This window comes from Diceros bicornis, chromosome 3 (genome assembly GCF_020826845.1).
Source record: "Diceros bicornis minor isolate mBicDic1 chromosome 3, mDicBic1.mat.cur, whole genome shotgun sequence".
In the NCBI taxonomy this organism is placed as follows: Eukaryota; Metazoa; Chordata; class Mammalia; order Perissodactyla; family Rhinocerotidae; genus Diceros; species Diceros bicornis.
In genome coordinates, this window is record NC_080742.1 from 78,105,051 (window position 1) to 78,123,463 (window position 18,413).

At 37.9% G+C, this 18,413-nt stretch overlaps 1 protein-coding gene across 1 annotated transcript in view; it reads left to right on the top strand.

The window, feature by feature from the left end:
- STRIP2 (striatin interacting protein 2) overlaps positions 1-14,041 on the top strand; it is a 43,412-nt gene extending 29,371 nt beyond the window's left edge. Inside the window, exons 18-21 of the mRNA XM_058529788.1 lie at positions 445-511; positions 8,039-8,143; positions 9,045-9,249; positions 11,591-14,041. Coding sequence (XP_058385771.1) covers positions 445-511; positions 8,039-8,143; positions 9,045-9,249; positions 11,591-11,841 — 628 coding nt within the window. The 3' untranslated portion in view covers positions 11,842-14,041. The remainder of the gene's footprint in view (positions 1-444; positions 512-8,038; positions 8,144-9,044; positions 9,250-11,590) is intronic.
- Positions 14,042-18,413: the final 4,372 nt, after the last annotated feature.

An 18,413-nucleotide genomic window follows, 5' to 3' on the forward strand; every position in this document is an offset into this window, starting at 1 on the left:
GGAGAGGTCTTCATTTCATCCTCACATCCAGATTGTTACTAAGTGGGATAAGTTTGGGTAGCATCTCTGGGAACACAATTATGTTCACACATATACACAAGCATACATTTAAATGCGGAAACACAAATGCACACAAGTTTACATATTCCTTTAAAGAAGGGAAGAGAAGGTGGCTTTACAGAGGCTCTCTTTCTGCTCTCTTTTGCATCTGTCACGTGGGGGCCAGCCTGAAAGAACTCTGTTGGTTCCTCTCATGACTGTGAGGAGAGGAGACTGGAGCTGGAGTTGCCTGGCACCAGAACCCTCAGTTTCAGCTGGGGTCACTAAGCAATTTGGAAAATAGATGAAGTCTGCTGGAGAGAAATAGCTCCTCCCCTTTCAGATGTAGCCATTTCTTGCCATTGCCCTTTACCTAAAGCCTGTCCTTATCTCTGCATCTTGCAGCATCTCAGTCCTGGATTACCCTTGCTGTACCATCCAGGATTTGCCGGAGCTTACTACGGAGAGTCTGGTAAGCAGACGTGGATTTGGTAGCCTTTGAAATTGCCAGGTGGCAGAGGCTGGCATTTACTCTTCCATTTCTTCTCCAGCCCCATAATGCCCTGGTTTGGGAGTCGTAGATCACTAAAGGCATATTGGCAAGAGCACAGAGGCAGTAGAGGTTTAGAGCTGCTGACCCAGTTGAGAAAGATTTGGAAAAGCTGAGTATAGCATTTTGCAGAGAAGAGAAAGGGGTCAGTGAAAAACACTAAGGAGGAGAAAGAATTTTAGAAAGATAATGGGACTGAAATTGAATGTGAAGATCTGTGCTAAATGGCAGGAGAATCTCTCCTGGTCTATCCCAAACAAATATCTGTCTTCTTTCTGCTGTGCTACAGGCTATTCACTTTTCATTTTTATATAGGTTATAAAACCCAGGAGTGTGTACTTCAGAAAATACCTTGCCTAGGTCTCCCTGAGGCAAAAGTCAGTATAGCCACAGAAAGATGACCCAGAAAGTTCCTCTCCCTGGAAACAGGCTCTAGGCAAATCAGAAAGATCCCTCAGAGTTATTCTGAATTCCACAAAATTGACTGTTCAACAGCATGTTGAAGATCCAGTGTCTACCTCATCATGTATTGCCACAGCTCTTTAGCTGTCCCTCAGTCCATATTCTCACCCTGTTGCATTGTAATCATTTATCCGTATCTGTTTCTCACCTGACTGAAAACTCCTTGAATGAAGCTTCGAAGAGATGGTATCATCTTCATTTTTATATCCTCAGAGTCTAGCACCATTTTTGGTATGTGGAAGGAGATTAATAAATGCTGAATGATCAGATATGGCACCCATGTGTGCCACCACCCTTTGTTCCCCAACTTTAATACCTGAAAAATGTTCTGTCAGAAAAGTATATTATGCAAAAACAGAATGATACTTTCTGTGGTACAAGTTTTATAGAACCATAGAATTCTTGGCTGGAGGGGACCTGAGCCCCATTTGGCCCAACTCCCTATTTCAAAGATGAGAAACCTGAGGGCCCAGTGGATGAAGTGATTTGTCATGGTCCACTCCTCATAGATGACAGACTCTGTCATCTATGGTATAAGACCATGTCCTGAGATACCAAGTCTAGCACCCTTTTTAGCACCAGGGCAGAGTTTCCCTGTCTTATTTAGATGTAGTCTCAGCAGCCAAGGAAGCTGGGAGCTTCTTATCACTGCAGAGAGAGGTAATAAGTTGTCTAACCCTGTTTATGTACATGATGCTATTTAATGTTTAAAACAACTGTATGAGGTTGGTATTACTGTTTTATAGATGAAGTTAAATAACTGCCAAAACCTTCATCTGAAAGTAGCAGAGCCGGAGTGGAGACATGCATCCCTGCCATTCAGAGTTGGAATGAGCAATGCACTTTCTCACAGAAACCGTGGTACACAGCATTAAAATTCTACTATTAGTAGGGTTTTTCAAAACATAAAGTTAGCTTTTATGGCCTGAATCTATTTCTTGATACATCGTGTTCTCTTTTCTCAATTTCATATGTAGGAATTGATGGGAACTATGCTTTCATATCTTTTCCAATTGACTTTTTGGAATATCAGCATAAAATTATTTAAATAATTGTTATGTCTCTGAGAAGACTTTATTATCATCCAAGAGTGGGTAAAAGCATGTATCTATTCTTAATAAAAAACAAATTCATGCTAGGTATTCTTCTCCTTTCTGTGAAGCAATAGTGGCACCTGGTGGTTTCATTTGGTAACCACAGATTTTTTTTTTTTTTTGCTTGAACTTAAAATATAAATACTTCCCTGAGCCCAATCATGGGCTTAAGTAACTAGCAAGTTTACTCCACAAAGGTCCTCAGTATAATGGTTTGTTTATCTAAACTGATGGCTTGTACTCAGAAAAGACTAATGTTTATATGAGTAAAATTTATCTCTGTTTCAGGCTCAATGAATTTTATAAACACAGAAAATGTACTGGTTTTTTAAGTGTATAGGATTTTCTTTAAATAACATTTAAAGTTTTCTTCCTTATTATAAAATTGATATATAGTATTGCAGGAAATCTTAGAAATACAGAAAAATATGGGGAGGAAAATAAAAATACCCTAATTATACTACCTACATATAACTACTGTTAATATTTTGCTGCAATTACCATATATATGTATATATTTGTTCATATATATGTATATACACATACATATCATTTAAGAAAATAAGGACTTTATATATGTTTCAATTCACATAGTAAAATTTAAATTTTTACAATGTGATTTTAAACATTCTTGAGAACATAATTTTTAATAGTTATAGATAATATTCCACAATTTAATTTTTTTTTTAATGATTGTATTCTACTGTTGTTGGGCATTTATTTCAATTTTCTCTGTATAACTCCAACACAAACATCCTTGCACATGAATCTTTCTTTGACTTCACCTCTGATTATTCCCTTAAGATAGAGTCCTAGAAGTGGAATTACTTGGCTGAGGTAGTATTGATTCATATTTTCTCAGTTTTCTGAATTTGAACTGAATTCAACTTCTTTTGGAACTCTAGCTGCACATATAATGGACATGAAATAAAAACAAAGTTAATGGCGCATTAATTTCTGAAGTCTTCCCATTTTGTCAAAATGTTTAACTCTACAATAGGCCATCCTTCCCCATGTACTGAGCAGTTTCCCTACCCACCTGGTGTAGGAAAGCTTACAACTTCTGGATCTCCAAATGTCTATATTCAAATTCAATCCATTAAACTAGGAAAAAATTAAAATTAAATTCCAAATGTAAGGGAAGGATGGTGAACTTATGATTGTGTGGAAGTTAGGTATGGTCTTTGGAAGGAAGTTGCTAGAGCAGGCAGTAGGTATGGCCTCGGCAAATATTGTAGAATGCTCAGCATCTGGGTGGTTGTTTAGAGCAGTGGTATGAAAAGTAGGGTGTGTAAGATGATGCTTTGAGGAATGGAATATATTAGATCTTTTATATGTACTAATATCATTTTTACTTTCTATAGGTTTATGTTAGAAAATACATAATGTTATTACAGCAATGCATTTATTTATTTTATTATTTTTTATTTATTTATTATTATTATTATTTTTTTTTTTGGTAAGGAAGATTGGCCCTGAGCTAACATATGTTGCCAATGTTCCTCTTTTTGCTTGAGGAAGATTGTCTCTAAGCTAACATCTATGCCAGCCTTCCTCTATTTTTCGTATATGGGATGCTGCCGCAGCATGGCTTGATGAGTGGTGCATAGGTCTGCGCCCGAGATCCGCACCAGTAAACCCTGGGCCACCGAAGCAGAGCATGTGAACTTAACCACGGTGCCACGGGGCCGTCCCCAACAATACATTTATAATTTATAAGTAAACATACATGTATTTGGGAGTATACAAAAAAATTATTTACTGAGAGATATGTGCAATAAAAAAAGTTTAGAAACCACTGCTTTAGAGTATGGTGAAATGGGAGTAAGGAATTGCAAAATTCCTCAAATTTGGGTTTGATTTATATTCAGACAGACCTATAAAAATATGTTCATATCACTTAAATTTATATCCTTGATCCTTTCATCTATCCTTATTAAATTTAATTTTTATAGCTTCCTAATCCAGATAGCCCAGAAGATTTTTGTTGTTATTATTTTGGTTTTTGTTTTCTTTTTGGAATATAATCATTATGTTCAAGTATTAAGGTCTCTAGCATTCCTTTCAGGAATTATTTAATCAATGATGTGTGACTTCTTAAATAAATATAATCTTCGTTCTGACATTTACTATTACTATTTAAAACCAATAATGCCCTTAGCATTATTAGCATTATTGTTTCTGTATCCTAGATATAATGTGAACACATCTTAAGGTATATATTCATTTTCCATGAGGTATTTATACAGAGGAAGGACCATGGATAAATGTTTTTTAGCATTTCATCAATTTTCCTGTTAGTCACCATTTCTGTAATGGGTGCTAGAGGAGATTAGAATCTCTGGGGTAATTTTTCAAATTCACATGCCCATGTCCCTCCCCAGGGCACAAGTAGTTTGCTAAATCTCCCCAGATGATTTTGAGATTTTCTTTTCTCCTTCTTCCTTACTCCTTCACTCCACTTGGGAATCACAACTGTCTTTTATGATATCTAAATCTAGGCCCTTAATCTAGCAGTAACTTAATTGTCAGAAATCCATATGATAAGGGAATTATTCTATAATGTGGTGGAAAAAGAAAATCCAAGCTAAAAATATGACTTCATTTTCAGTTGTGTGAACCATAATAAAGAAATGAATCAAAAGAATAATTTACCAAGAAATGGCTGTGAATTTTCAATCACTAAATACTAAAACCGAGCAAATGTTTTTGCAAATAAGTTCAAATAAATGCAGGGCTGAAATGGCATGGAAAATCTGAAGCCTCAAGCAAAGAAATAGACTAGTTTGTAGTATAGAAAAGGCAGACAGACCTGGCTTTGCCACTTCAGCTCTAAGTGATCTTGAGCAAGTTTTCTGTAAGCTGTAAGAGTTTCATCTATAGAAGGAAGAGAGATTGGACCATTAGATGAGCATCTGTTTTCCTTGGACTATAAAATTCCTCTAGATTCATTATAAAACAACCAAGTTAATAATAATTTTGATTTCTCAGTGAAGAGCTGGTTTTCAATCTGAAAATAATAATCATCACTTAGGGACTTTAATAGGCTATTGAGAAGGTTTGAAATGTATTAGATTTAACGCTTAGCGAGGCTCTTTAAAGGCTCAGCCTGATCATAGGCTGACTGAACTCAATCAGATGCTCGCCTATTTTTTGTTGTTATTATTTTTCCTGGAAACCGTTATCTTCTGCTTGTTTGAAATAAAAATTATAATAGGACATAAGAAAGAACTTCTCTACCATTAGGTCTTGAAGAAGCTGAGAAAACAGGGGATCAAACCAAATCTTCTCTCAGGAATCACCTTCTGTATCTAGGATTCCAGAAGTGCAACCAGAAGGTGAACAGTAAATAAACACAGAGTGTAAGAATTCAGTGAGTACTGGAGATCTAGGTTCAAGCCCTGGTTGGGGCACTTATCATGCGACCTTGGGCAAGCATCTTCCCCTCTCTGGCCTTAGGTTTTGCTTCTGTGGATGACAGAATTGGACTAGGACAGCTAAGTCTCTGCTAGTGCTCAGATTCTAACCAATCTGATTTCCTCATACAAAAGGAAGAAACACTGTTCTTTCTGCAGTCATCTGAGTTCATTATCCACATAATTGGCATAAGCCTGGATTTTTATTTGGCTTCACTCACTCAGCTGGGCTAAGGATGGATCTTACTGAATAGAACCCTTGTAGTGCCTTAGAGATGCTCTGAAAGGGTAGAATGTGTTCCTTGAATTGAATCTTTAGACCTAAAGTCTATGAAAACAAAAATTTGTGAGAGTGGAACATGGGCAAATGTTTTCTTTTTTAACTTTAGCTGGTAGAAAGTGAGTAAAGTGAAGTAACAGGAACGAGAATGTGGCCAAGTGCTGTTCACAAAATATATCTCCCCACAGAAGTTTACATCTTACTTAATATGCTGAGTCTTGCCAAAAAAAAAAAAAAAAAGGAGAGAAAGAAGGTGACCTGCCTTAAAATGAACATAAGCAAAAAGAAAAAAATCCTCAAGTTTGGCAAATCTGAAAAGGCACCCATGGAGCTAAAGGCCTGCAGGGAAAATGATTATCTGTTGGTTTGGAAGAAGGCAGAGGCTTGAGCAGGGCTCCATGTAGAGCCTGCTGCTGCAAGCAAAGGAGACAACAAGCCTGGGCTCGAGTATCCTGAGAGAGCCAGTGACTAGCATGTGTGCTTTCGGTGCCCTTTCCAGGCAGCATCTGGTGATGCAAGAAGTAGGGCTAGTTATAGTCATTGGGGAAGCATTATCAGAAAGAAAGGAGAGCAAGGCCCTGGGCAGATGAGACTGTCTTCAGGAGGGAACTGGGGCATCTTTCCTGGGACTCTTAAGACTGAGCTCTGAGGAAAAGTCAGCCAATATCAGCTTACTCTCACTCAAAACTTCACTTTTGAACCAACTGGAGAATGTCAAAGTAAATCACAAAAGTATTGAGTGGTCAGAGCTAAATGGATCTTAGAGATTATCTAGTTTAACCTCTTAGAGGAAAAAGAAATGACTTGCCTAAGATCATACAGCTAGGGCTGAAGCCATAATGCCTACTCCATTGTTTCTTCAACAAGGCCATGCCTCTACTCCTATATTATTCTTTGAGGTGCTAGAGAATGCAAGACTTTTTATGCTGCTACCATATTAGAAATCAGGATAAAAGAAGGTTACAGTGGAAATATTCCGACCTCTCCTATATGTTTGTTTCCCTTCTTTTAAAAAAATAAATATTTAAGTCTGTCTTCTCTTATAGCCACACAAGATGTAATGTCTATAGAACCTGATCTGTTTTGGGCAAGCCAAACTAGCTTATGGACTAGAGTGGAAACTCCTGTGGAAGTTTTCCTTAGAAGGAAACAAATGGTTCTACTAGGACTAGTGCTAAACACAATATTGAACATTTACTACAAGAAGGAAAACATTATTTCTAAATATATTTCTAAAGAGTTTCCCTGAAACTTTTTGACCCTTAGTCTTATTTGTTTCTTAGGAGAGCCTAATACTCTCAAAAATCTTGGATGTTCATTCTACATTAGATGTATGCCTGTCTTGCTTGCTTCAAATTAATTTGAGAGAGGAGGGGATAATTTTCCATTCATTAGACAGCAGTTCACTTCTACACATCTCCTCCTCCTACATTCTCCTATCACAATGTAGACATGAGGAATTTCCAAGATGTTAGTTTGGCCACTATGCCTGCTCACTGATTTATATAGCTTCTGAAACCAGTATATATTTACAGGCCCCCAAATCCATAAAGACTCTCATTTTTGTCCGTGAAAGATGTTTCTGTGAATAGAGATCTGTTTCTAACCTGACATCCATCTGTTATCTCTAGTTGGGTGTGTACAAGCTAAGAAACGTACAAGAGAGACATCTGGTTAGAATTAACTATCTGCTATTTTTCCTTCCATGCTGGAGAATTAAGCAGTTTCCTGCAGTATGGTTTGATAAAGGAGGGTGGGGGTTGGTTTAAAAAAATTCAACCATAATGAATATCAGATCCATCCAACAAAGTTTGAAATCACCATAAAAACTCCTAGCAGTTACAAACATAGCTTATGTAAGTGAAAAGTATAGGGGAGTAAAAGTCTGTCATCTCTTTTCTGATCCTAAAGCAGAAAGCTACACAAGAAAGCTTGCTTGAATGAAGTTCCTATGTTCATGTATCATCTTTCGAACTAGTACTTGCTCTAGGTACAGAGACTTCCAGGATTGGCAGCTGTGTTTTCACATGAGGGATATTGCATGCTTTGAGGCTTCAGTGTGTAAAGACTAGTATGGTGAAGGAGTAGCATTTCACGTGGAAGGCCTCACCTAAACTGACCAACAGTGACATCCAGGCTTCTGTGGGAACAAAAATCTTGTAGGTGTTGAGATAACGACGGGCTTGCCTTTTTACAGGAAGCTGGAGACAACAATCAATTCTGTTGGAGGAACCTCTTTTCCTGCATCAACCTTCTGAGGCTGCTCAATAAACTGACCAAATGGAAGCATTCCAGAACCATGGTGAGTGGGGCTTCAGATCCTGAAGGTATCCATCTGACTGAATTATTTTAATCTTTAGTAAATATTTATGGACTTCCTGCTTTGTGAGCTCTATAGATAGACGCTGAATGCTATACAAGATTTAGCACCTCCTAATTCTGGGTACTTATTCTATATGAGATAATTATTCACCAGTCCATTTCTTTTGAGGGAGCTGAATATGGACCCTCCCTCAAGGCAGCTCTGGTAGAGAAGTTAGCATTGTTATTTGGATTATAGTCACACATCCCAAATGATGCGAGTCTAAGATTATTCATTGCAGCATTGTTTGTAATCCTGAAAGACTGGAGACAATCTAAATGTTCTACTCATTAATACAAGACCAACTTGTTTAATAATTTATAGTACATCCTTATAATAGAATATTATACAACCATTAAAAAGAACGAGGCAGTTCTATACTGCTAAGGAGTAATTTTCAAGATACATTGTTAAATAAAAAGCAAGACATGGAACAATGTGACAGGATATGTAGTTGGCTATCATTTTTGTTAATAAAAGTAACTTATGCATACATAGAATTATCTCTAGAAGATACACAAGGAACTGGTAACAGTGGAAATGGGATGTGTGGCTGACAAAAATTTTTTTGCACTTTATATCATGCACTTTGAATATTAGAAATTTGAATTGAGAAATATAAATGGAGTGGTTCCTCTATGTTCTTGAAGACTAAATGAGAAAATTATTCACCAGTGAGATAATTATTCTAAGTAGAGCCTGGACCATAGATTCCCAAAACCTCCCCAGGGTATTCTGAGGCCAGCCAGGTTTGGCTTAATTTGTCTGTGAGTTGGAAGTTCTAAGAAACTTTAGATCCTTACCTGCCTCTCTTCACTCCCACCCCTCTATAAATGGGCAGATGCTGGTGGTGTTTAAATCTGCTCCAATCTTAAAGCGGGCCCTCAAGGTGAAACAGGCGATGCTGCAACTTTATGTCCTGAAGCTGCTAAAAATACAGACCAAGTACCTGGGGCGCCAGTGGAGGAAAAGCAACATGAAAACCATGTCAGCCATTTACCAGAAAGTACGTCACCGCATGAATGACGACTGGGCTTATGGGAATGGTGAGTATTCTGAGAGCTCTTGACCTCTAGGAGTTGCCCAGGATTTAAACAAAACTAAACATTTATGTCTACTCTTTTGGTATGAATTGTTACATATTTTGGATGGGAAAATATGTGATTATAGTCAGGTGCTGATATGACAAACTTTAAGGCACTGCCCCAAATTCCAGCATGTACCCTGTCCTGTGTAAACTATGAAAATCCATTTTATATAACAAGTAAATTGAGGGGATAATTACCCCCTTTCCAAAATATTCCTTTAAATGACAGGTTTCTCCAAGAGATTTTAAAAATTAAAATAGCCTTTTATTATTACAGAGCAGTTAGAAAATACAAGTAAGCCATCATTTTACTATATCACCATATTTACACCATATTTGTACCACCCAAAGCTTGCACTAACATCTTATTGTATATTCTTCTAGATCTTTTTCTCTACATATATATATATATATATATATATATATACACATTTTATTAAAAGGAAAACAAATTGTACATGCTATTTCATAATCTTCTCTTTTCAGCTTACATTATCTCCACCTTTCCATATCATTATGTTTTCATTTTATCTAAAAATCAAGTCCATATTCAGAATCTCCCAGTTGCCTAAAATGTTATTTAAAGCTATTTTTCCAAGTCATAATCCAACACAAGGCCACAAATTCAATATGTTTGTTGTATTCTTTTATTCATTTTGAATCCAGCAGTTTTTTTTTTTCCCCTCCATAACTGACTAATTGAAGAACGAGGCCATTTGTCCTGCAGAATATCTGTCTTCTGGATTTGTCTGCTTGCTTCTTTGTGGTGTCATTTACCTTATTCCTCTATCTCTGGTATTATCTGAAAACTGAAAGTTAGATCTAAAGGTTTGATGAATTCAATTTAAAACTTTTTGGCTATAGTACAGTCTAGGTAATGTTGGGAAGTGCATATTGCCTCACATCAGGAGACATTATAATATCTGGTTGCCCTACCAAGATGTTATAGATTGACCAAAGTTTGGAAGAATTTATTTTGGAGAGCTTTTTCATTGTATTGACATTTGTTGTAGTGGGATTTGACCATTATTTGCATAATGGTATTTAAGAGTTTTTGGTAAGATGACTAATGACTTGTCTTTGCTGGGATTTGAAACCTGCCTGAATTTTAGAGGATGCTACAGTAAAGAACTGAGAGAACTAAGGGAAGTATATGATTGGCAGATAACAAGCCAGGATGCAACTTCTACTATAAGACATGAAGCACAATTAACCACTTAAATTCCTGTAGTTTTTTTTTTTTTTTTTTTTTTGGTGAGGAAGGTTAGCCCTGAGCTAACATCTGTTGCTAATTCTCCTCTTTTTGCTGAGGAAGATTGGTCCTGAGCTAACTAACATCTATGCCCATCTTCCTCCATCTGTGCCCTTCTTTCCATGCCTGCCACAGCATGGCTTGATAAGCGGTGTGTAGGTCCATACCCAGGATCCAAACCTGTGAACCCCAGGCCGCCAAAGTGGAGCGTGCAAACTTAACCACTATACCACCAGGCCAACCCAAATTCTTTTAGAATTTTAAAACATGAAAATGTTTTATCCTGCAAATGGCATGTCTGTTGTTGCCACCATCATGAACCCAAACCCAAACTGCACTTCCTTGTGATAAACCGTTGAGTGTGGGACATAAGAGATCTGGGAAATATCAATCTCTAGCCCTGAAATAAGTGCCTAAGTGGGATAAGTAGAAGCAAAACAGATTATCTATTTTCTGTTTTTATCTCCATGGAAGTCTTCACCTCATAATCTCAATATAAGCTGACATACAGATTTACCACGTGCTGGGGAAGGTCTCAGGGAATCAGGAAAGTCTTCAATAACTGGCCCATTCTGATTCTCCTTGTTGTACCCCTTCCTGCCTCTTCCCATTCCTTGAGAGCTGGTGGTTCCATTCAAATGGGAAACTCCCATCCCCTAGGAAAGCTCAATAAAGGGAATTGAGTTGCCATTTTGGAAAATATAATACATATAACTTGTAAGAAAGTGAAATAATGAAAAGGAAGTACAATAAAAGAAGTCCACCTCCCTCAGGGCCACTTTTCCTTCTCAGTGGTAATCACTGTTACTATTTTCTAGACTGCCCCTCCAAAGATAGTCTCTGCATATACAAGCATATGTATGTGGGCATGTGTGTATTTTTTAAACCAGAGTGGCAGCATGTTATATACTTACTTTGTACATTGCTCTTTACAAAATAGGAAATTCTGAGCAGTTCCATTGTTGGTATCCCATAGACCATGTTCTGTGGTAAGAGAAGCAATGTCCTGAGTTGTATACATCTTTTTCTTCCTCTCTTCCCAACACAGACATTGATGCCAGGCCATGGGACTTCCAAGCAGAGGAATGCACCTTGAGGGCCAACATTGAGGCTTTTAACAGCCGCCGGTATGACAGACCCCAGGACTCTGAATTTTCACCTGTGGATAACTGCTTGCAGAGTGTGCTGGGGCAGAGGTTGGATCTGCCTGAGGATTTCCACTATTCATATGAGCTCTGGCTGGAGAGAGAGGTGTTTTCACAGCCCATCTGTTGGGAGGAGCTGCTCCAGAATCACTGACTGAGCTCTTGTCCACAAAGCAGCTGTTAGACGGGGGTTAGCTCCAATAAATGGTGCTCTGCCTACCCGCCCATTCAAACTTTGTTTCCAACTCTAGGAGTGCTTGCCCAGGGAAGAGCTGACCTAATCCAAGGACATCCAGTGTAGTTCAGGGCCATTGTGGGGCCCCTTGGGCCTGGAGATAGTACGAGGCTGGGATCCTGAGTCACAACAAATTGATCAGCTTGCCCTGGGGTCAGTTGGGTGCCCAGTTGGCCTTGGAAATCTCCTACTGGATCAGTCCTGGACAGGCTCTTTTGTGGAACCACTTCCTGCTTTAGTCTTGCCTAGAACCAGGCTAGCCTTTGCTTGCCCCAACAGTGAGAATAAGTTTATTATGGCATTTGACCGATGGCATTAATCATAGGTGATGGGAGGTGCAGGTTATAAAATAGGGAGAACATTTTCTTCTTGCACACCCTGGTTTCCTAGGACTTACCAGAGGTTTGGCAAAACCAACTTTGAAATTGTCTGTATTTTAAATTTAAAATTTTGACACACCTTTTTTCTAAAATCATTCTAAAATCTAAGATGATTTTAGAGCACCTGCACCTTCTTTCTGAAGGATGATGATTTACTATTACCTAAATACTGCATGTTATAGAAAGGTATGTTGTGTAAAGTATTTTTTTTTAATTCCCTAAGAGATCTATGTTCAACGTGAAAATTATTTCCCTGCGTACCCTGTATAGGGCATGGAGTGCTCTGCCACTACCAATATGAAACAGTCAGGCCTCCTCTAAGGATGTTTCATGTTTTGCTGAAACAACTTCAGTCTTAAAATGACTGAGTACACTGCAGAAAATTATCTTTTTCATACAATTAATTTTTTAAATGACAAGTTAACTACAGGAGGTTTTATTTATTGAGATAGTGTGTCCATTTGTGCTCATGATCGATTTACTTTTTAATTGAATAGAACAGCAAGAGCATCACATCTTACCATTTTTCTTCTTCTACGTTGATTAATGATTTTTTTCCCTTTCTACTCCTAGCGGTTTCAAAGTGTCATGTGGAGATTTAGCAATACTTTTTGTACCTAAAAGTACTGCACATTTCTTTGAAAATATGAGTCGAAGTACCAACTTCTTTAAACATTTCTCTTTTACAGCAGAATCATATACTTCCCAACAGAAAATTTTTAGAAAAGTTTCTGATTCAATCAGGATCATTTTATTTCTCTTCTGTCCCTACAATTATATCATCTATATTTTCAAGCTTTTTTACTTTAAATGCCTCCCCCCAATGTAGACACTACTGAATCTTTTTTATGATAGCACCAGCCCACTTTAATTGTGCCTGGAAGTCTAGTCAAAAATGGCTTATATACTCTTGTCAATGACAGTCTCATTTGGAAGTCATGATAGATTTACTAACGATATCGAAAGGCACTATAACAAAACTCTAAGTAAAGCTTGGATTTCACCTCTTTGTGCTTTTAGGGTAGCGGGATTTCTGTTTTTATGGAAAGGTCGTGAAGGATATAAGTATGTAATGGATGAAACTTCTCAAAATAATTTGTAAATTTTACTTGAACAGGACAGCAGTCCTCACTGCAATCAAAATAATTTACTGAGCATATCATCTATGAACCCTATTAATCTATGATTTTAATGTGATTTAAGTGAAAAGACAATTTTCAAGGAAAGAGCAATCATCAGCCTATTTCTTTTAAAGCCATATAGTATTTAATTTGTGTCAAGAACAAATAAGTTGCCTTTTAAAAAATATGCACATGAATGCTTTCTGAGGCATAGAAGTATGCTAAGCTTTAACATTTCATACTTTTTTTACAAATCTTCTCTAAGGGAAGATTGATCCTCAGTGCATATGGAGAAACTAAGGCACCAAGGGTAAGTGATTAGTTTCAAATCACATCATTTTTTCACTGACTTGCTGGGACTAGCATTCAGGTATTGCCAGCCAGCCCCATATGTTAAGGTAACCGATTTGAATCTCTCAATTTGAGAATCCATGTGTGTGGTTAGGAATAAATTCAGATTAACCAAGCTCCAATGGTGATTACTGTTACTGCATAGAACATTATTTGAGTGTTTATATTATAAAGTAAGGGATTTTTATTTGTGAATATTTCAGTAAAGTTTGTGTTGATTGTTGATAACACTTTATCTACCAAAGCACTTTAATAAAACGAAATTGAACTGGAGTTAGCAATTTGGTCTCTCAATTCTTCAACACAAGAGAATCTTAAAAGACATATTAGATATAGAAAGGAAGAGTATAATTAAAAAGGATGAGTATATAAAATCTTGTATTGGTATTCCCGGGGGGTAGACAGCTGCAAAATCTCAGTGACCTATAGCAAACCTTTCTTGTTTATGGGTCTGGGGATCGGCTGCAGCTCTGCTCTACTCAGGTTAACTAGATTTAGCTCTGCTGCACACGTCATCTTAATCTGCCACTAGGCTAATGGAATATTCCCTACCTGGGACATAACTGTTCTCATCATGAAGGGGCAGGAGCAAGAGACCAAACTATACCATGCAGCACATTTATTTTTTTTTATTTTTCATTTTTTATTTTTTTTGTGAGGAAGACCAGCCCTGAGCTAACATCCGATGCCAATCCTCCTCTTTTTTGCTGAGGAAAAGCGGCCCTGAGCTAACATCCGTACCCATCTTCCTCTACTTTATATGGGACGCTGCCACAGCATGGCTTGACAAGCGGTGCGTCAGTGCGTGCCCGGATCCGAACCTGCGAAACCCCGGTCCGCAAAGCAGAGCATGCGCACTTCACCTCTGCGCCACTGGGCTGGCCCCCATGCAGCACATTTAAAGCTCCTCTTGAACGTGACATAAGTCCAATTGCTCATATTCCACTGATGAAAAGCAATTCACATTGACAAGCCTAACATTGGGCCAGAGAAAACATGCTCTACCTACAGGGAGGCAGTTGCAACCAGACATATGGTTAGTGAGTTACAGCAGCTTCCCAGTGAGCTCTTGAGGTTGGTGGGACTTGCTTGGAGATTCTTGAGAATTTCAACAGCTTTCTGGAGCATTTAAAATCACCCATTTCAGTTTTTTATGCTGATATTTTCAGCTATGGCTCTCTTGACCTTCCTTGTCCATTGTTCACCCAGCTCTTCCACCTAACGATAATCATTGTCATATAAAGACAATCCTATAAATGAGTGTTTTGATGGTTTCTGTCCCCCCCCCCCCGCAAGTAGTTGTGGTGAGTTTGAATTCTTTCCTCTAGCGCTTCTTGAGATAACCCATATTTACAATAAAACTAGCTGAGATTAAGATGCAGCTGTGGGGGCTGGCCCGGTGGCGCAAGTGGTTAAGTGCGCGCCCTCCGCTGCGGTGGCCCGGGGTTCGCCGGTTCAGATCCCGGGCGCGCACCGACACACCACTTGGCAAGCCATGCTGTGGCGGCGTCCCATATAAAGTGGAGGAAGATGGGCATGGATGTTAGCCCAGGGCCAGTCTTCCTCAGCAAAAAGAGGAGGATTGGCAGATGTTAGCTCAGGGCCAATCTTCCTCACAAAAAAATTAATAATAATTAAAGAAAAAAAAAGATGCAGCTGTGGTTCTAGAACAAAAATGACACTGGTTCCTCATGACCTTGATCTCATGGATGCTACAATTGATGAGCTAAGTAACCACCTTAACATCCAGGCTAGGTTGAGTATGAGCTTTGCAACTTTTTTGGTACTCTGGGAAGCTAGGTACTAAGTGTGTGTTTAGGATACTTTGCAGAAGCTAAGAAAGTCCTGCCATTATCAGAGAAATACTGGGCATAGCCAATTAACATCTCCTCTACCTATAATTCCAGGCCAGATTTTTCTGTAATAGTGTGATAAGAGAATGTTTTCTGTAATAAAAGAATGTTTTACAAAATATAGAATTTAGCTATAAACATTTGTGAAATACCCAGTAGGTTCTATAGCAGCTAGTACTAGTCTTACATCTGTTTAATACTAGTAACCTTCTAATACATGTTTTATATGATAGTTTTCAACATAAGAAACATCAAAAATACATTTAAAGAGTAAATATGGCTATATCATGATTTTATTATCTATGCATTAAATATAACTACTGGGCATCCTTGTGCTTTCACATTTTCTGTCAAACAAAAAAAGAATATAGTGATAATGAAGAGAACAATTTACCTCACTTATAATCTCACCACTCACCACTGAGCTATTTATATGGTGGCAGTTTAACAATATAAGGAAATGTGTAATCTCTAAAATAGCATAGAACAAAGGGAGAGAGCAAAGCTCTGTCTATATTTGCAAAGCATTGTAACAGCATGCGAATACTTTTGGAAATATTGGTATGGGTAATTGTGTTTTTGGAAAACACATGAGGTATTTTACTTATTTTTCCACTGGTGAATTTTCAGTAGCCTCTGGTATTCCTTCAGAATTCCTGATCTGGAATGTTTACAGAAGGTAAGTTCCGAATACCTTATACCTTCAAACACCCTTTCCAGGTGAATGCATTTTCTAAATGTTTGGCTATTCTAATAGCCTTAAAATGTTAAACCTCAGTATTTGGAAGCAAATTTTTCTATGGAAATATCTTCTTGTTGAAAGGGATGGGAGCCAATCTAAGCCAATCTCCATCCAATGCCAGAATTCCTTTAATAGCACCCTCTGGTGCTTATCTAGCCTCTAATATTTTCACTGACAAGAACCTCACTACTTCATAGTTTCAATAGTAATAACTGAAATGTCTACAATAGAATTAAGTACCTCAATACAATCAACTTATGGTATTCTTTGGGCCAGAATAACCATGAATACACTTATGGAATCCAAAAACCTAACTTTAGCTATTAGTTGCACCTTTTCCTCCACTGTATTAGTTTCCAAGGGCTGCTATAGCAAGTTACCAGAAACTGGGTGGCTTAAAACAAGAGAAATTTATTCTCTCACAGTTCTGGAGGACAGAACTCTGAAATCACGTGTCAGCAGGACTGCACTCCCTCCAAAGGTTCTAGGGAGAATCCATTCCTTGACTCTTCTAGCTTCTGAGGGCTCCAGGCATTCCTTGGTCTGTGGCACATCACTCCAGTTTCTGCCTCCATGGTCACATTGCTTTCTCCTCCTCTCAAAAGTCCCTCTGCCCCTCTGTTAAAAATACATCTTATTGAATTTAGGGCCCATCAGGATAATCCAGAATAAGATCCTCCTCCCAAGATCCTTAACTTAATTACATCTTTTGCCATATAAAGTAATAGTCACAGGTTCTGAGGATGAGGACATATCTTTTTGGGGGCCACCATTCAACCCACTACACCCAATAACACTCATCAAACACCTAACGAATAGCAAAATTGATTCATTTACTCTTCCTCTCTATCATTATTAGAGGCATAAGGCAAGCCCTAGAGGAAGTTATTTTTATTTGAAAAATGCTTGCAGCTATTGATGTAGTCAAAAGAGATTCAAGTAAAGAAAGAATTTCAGGCTTGGGTAGAGGATATGACATAAGGAAGCAGCTGTAAAATTGAAGACTACATTTCAGTATTTATTGGTATTTTTGTTAAGAAGATACATGTAAAAATTTCAAATAATTTTTTAGAGTACACAAGGAAAAATGTAACCTCCCATCCCAGTCCCTACCTTGTTTCCCAGAAGTAATCCCTATCAATATTTTTTTGTTTTTTATCCGTTCAGAAAATTCCCATGATAATACCCATCTCCTCCCCACCAACATTTTTTTACACACATGAGAGCACAATATATTCTGTTCTATACTTTTATCATTTATCCTGGAGATCTATCTTTCCATATTAATATTCTCTTATATGACTATAAATTTAATATAGTTAATAATTAAATCATTCTTCCCTAACGCTGCTTTAAAATATTTTCAGCTAGGAAGAAAGAGTATAGATGGGAAGAATGGTGTGTGTGTGCGCATGTGCGTGTGTATGTTGTGGGGATGACGTTAAGGGAGATTCATTCAGTTCCCATAGCAATAAACCAAAGCAATGTGCAATAAAATTTCCCACCAGCAGTTCTTCCGGCAATTCAGACTCCCAGATCCTGTAAACGTAATGAGATTGTGGCTGAGTGGGCCAAGGGGGTGTTGTTCAGGCTGTTCATTCCTTTAGTAATTAACCAGATTTAAATTTCAAAAAACAGGATTTTAAATTTTTACTTTTATTTTATAGAAAAGAAAATAACCAAAATCTTTCTAAGGAACTGCAAAAGTACAAAAATCATCCCACCTCTGCTCAAACACCTTTAGTGATAGTGACTTCCTTACTAAATAAGAGCACCATCTGTCCCCTTGCCTCCAAATGGAAACATTACTTTGAACATCTGTAACTTTTTGTTCAAAGGCTTAATGGAGCTGACAGAACAAAGATCCTCCATGTGGACGCCTATGAAAATAGATCTTCACTGCAACATACGAGATATTTTACCCAGAAAGGCCACACAGCATAACGGCTCAGATTGAGGGTGCTGGACCAAACTGGGTGAGTTATTATATCCAAGCTCTGCCTCTATTAGCTGTGTGATAAGTGACAAGTTATTTGATCTCTCT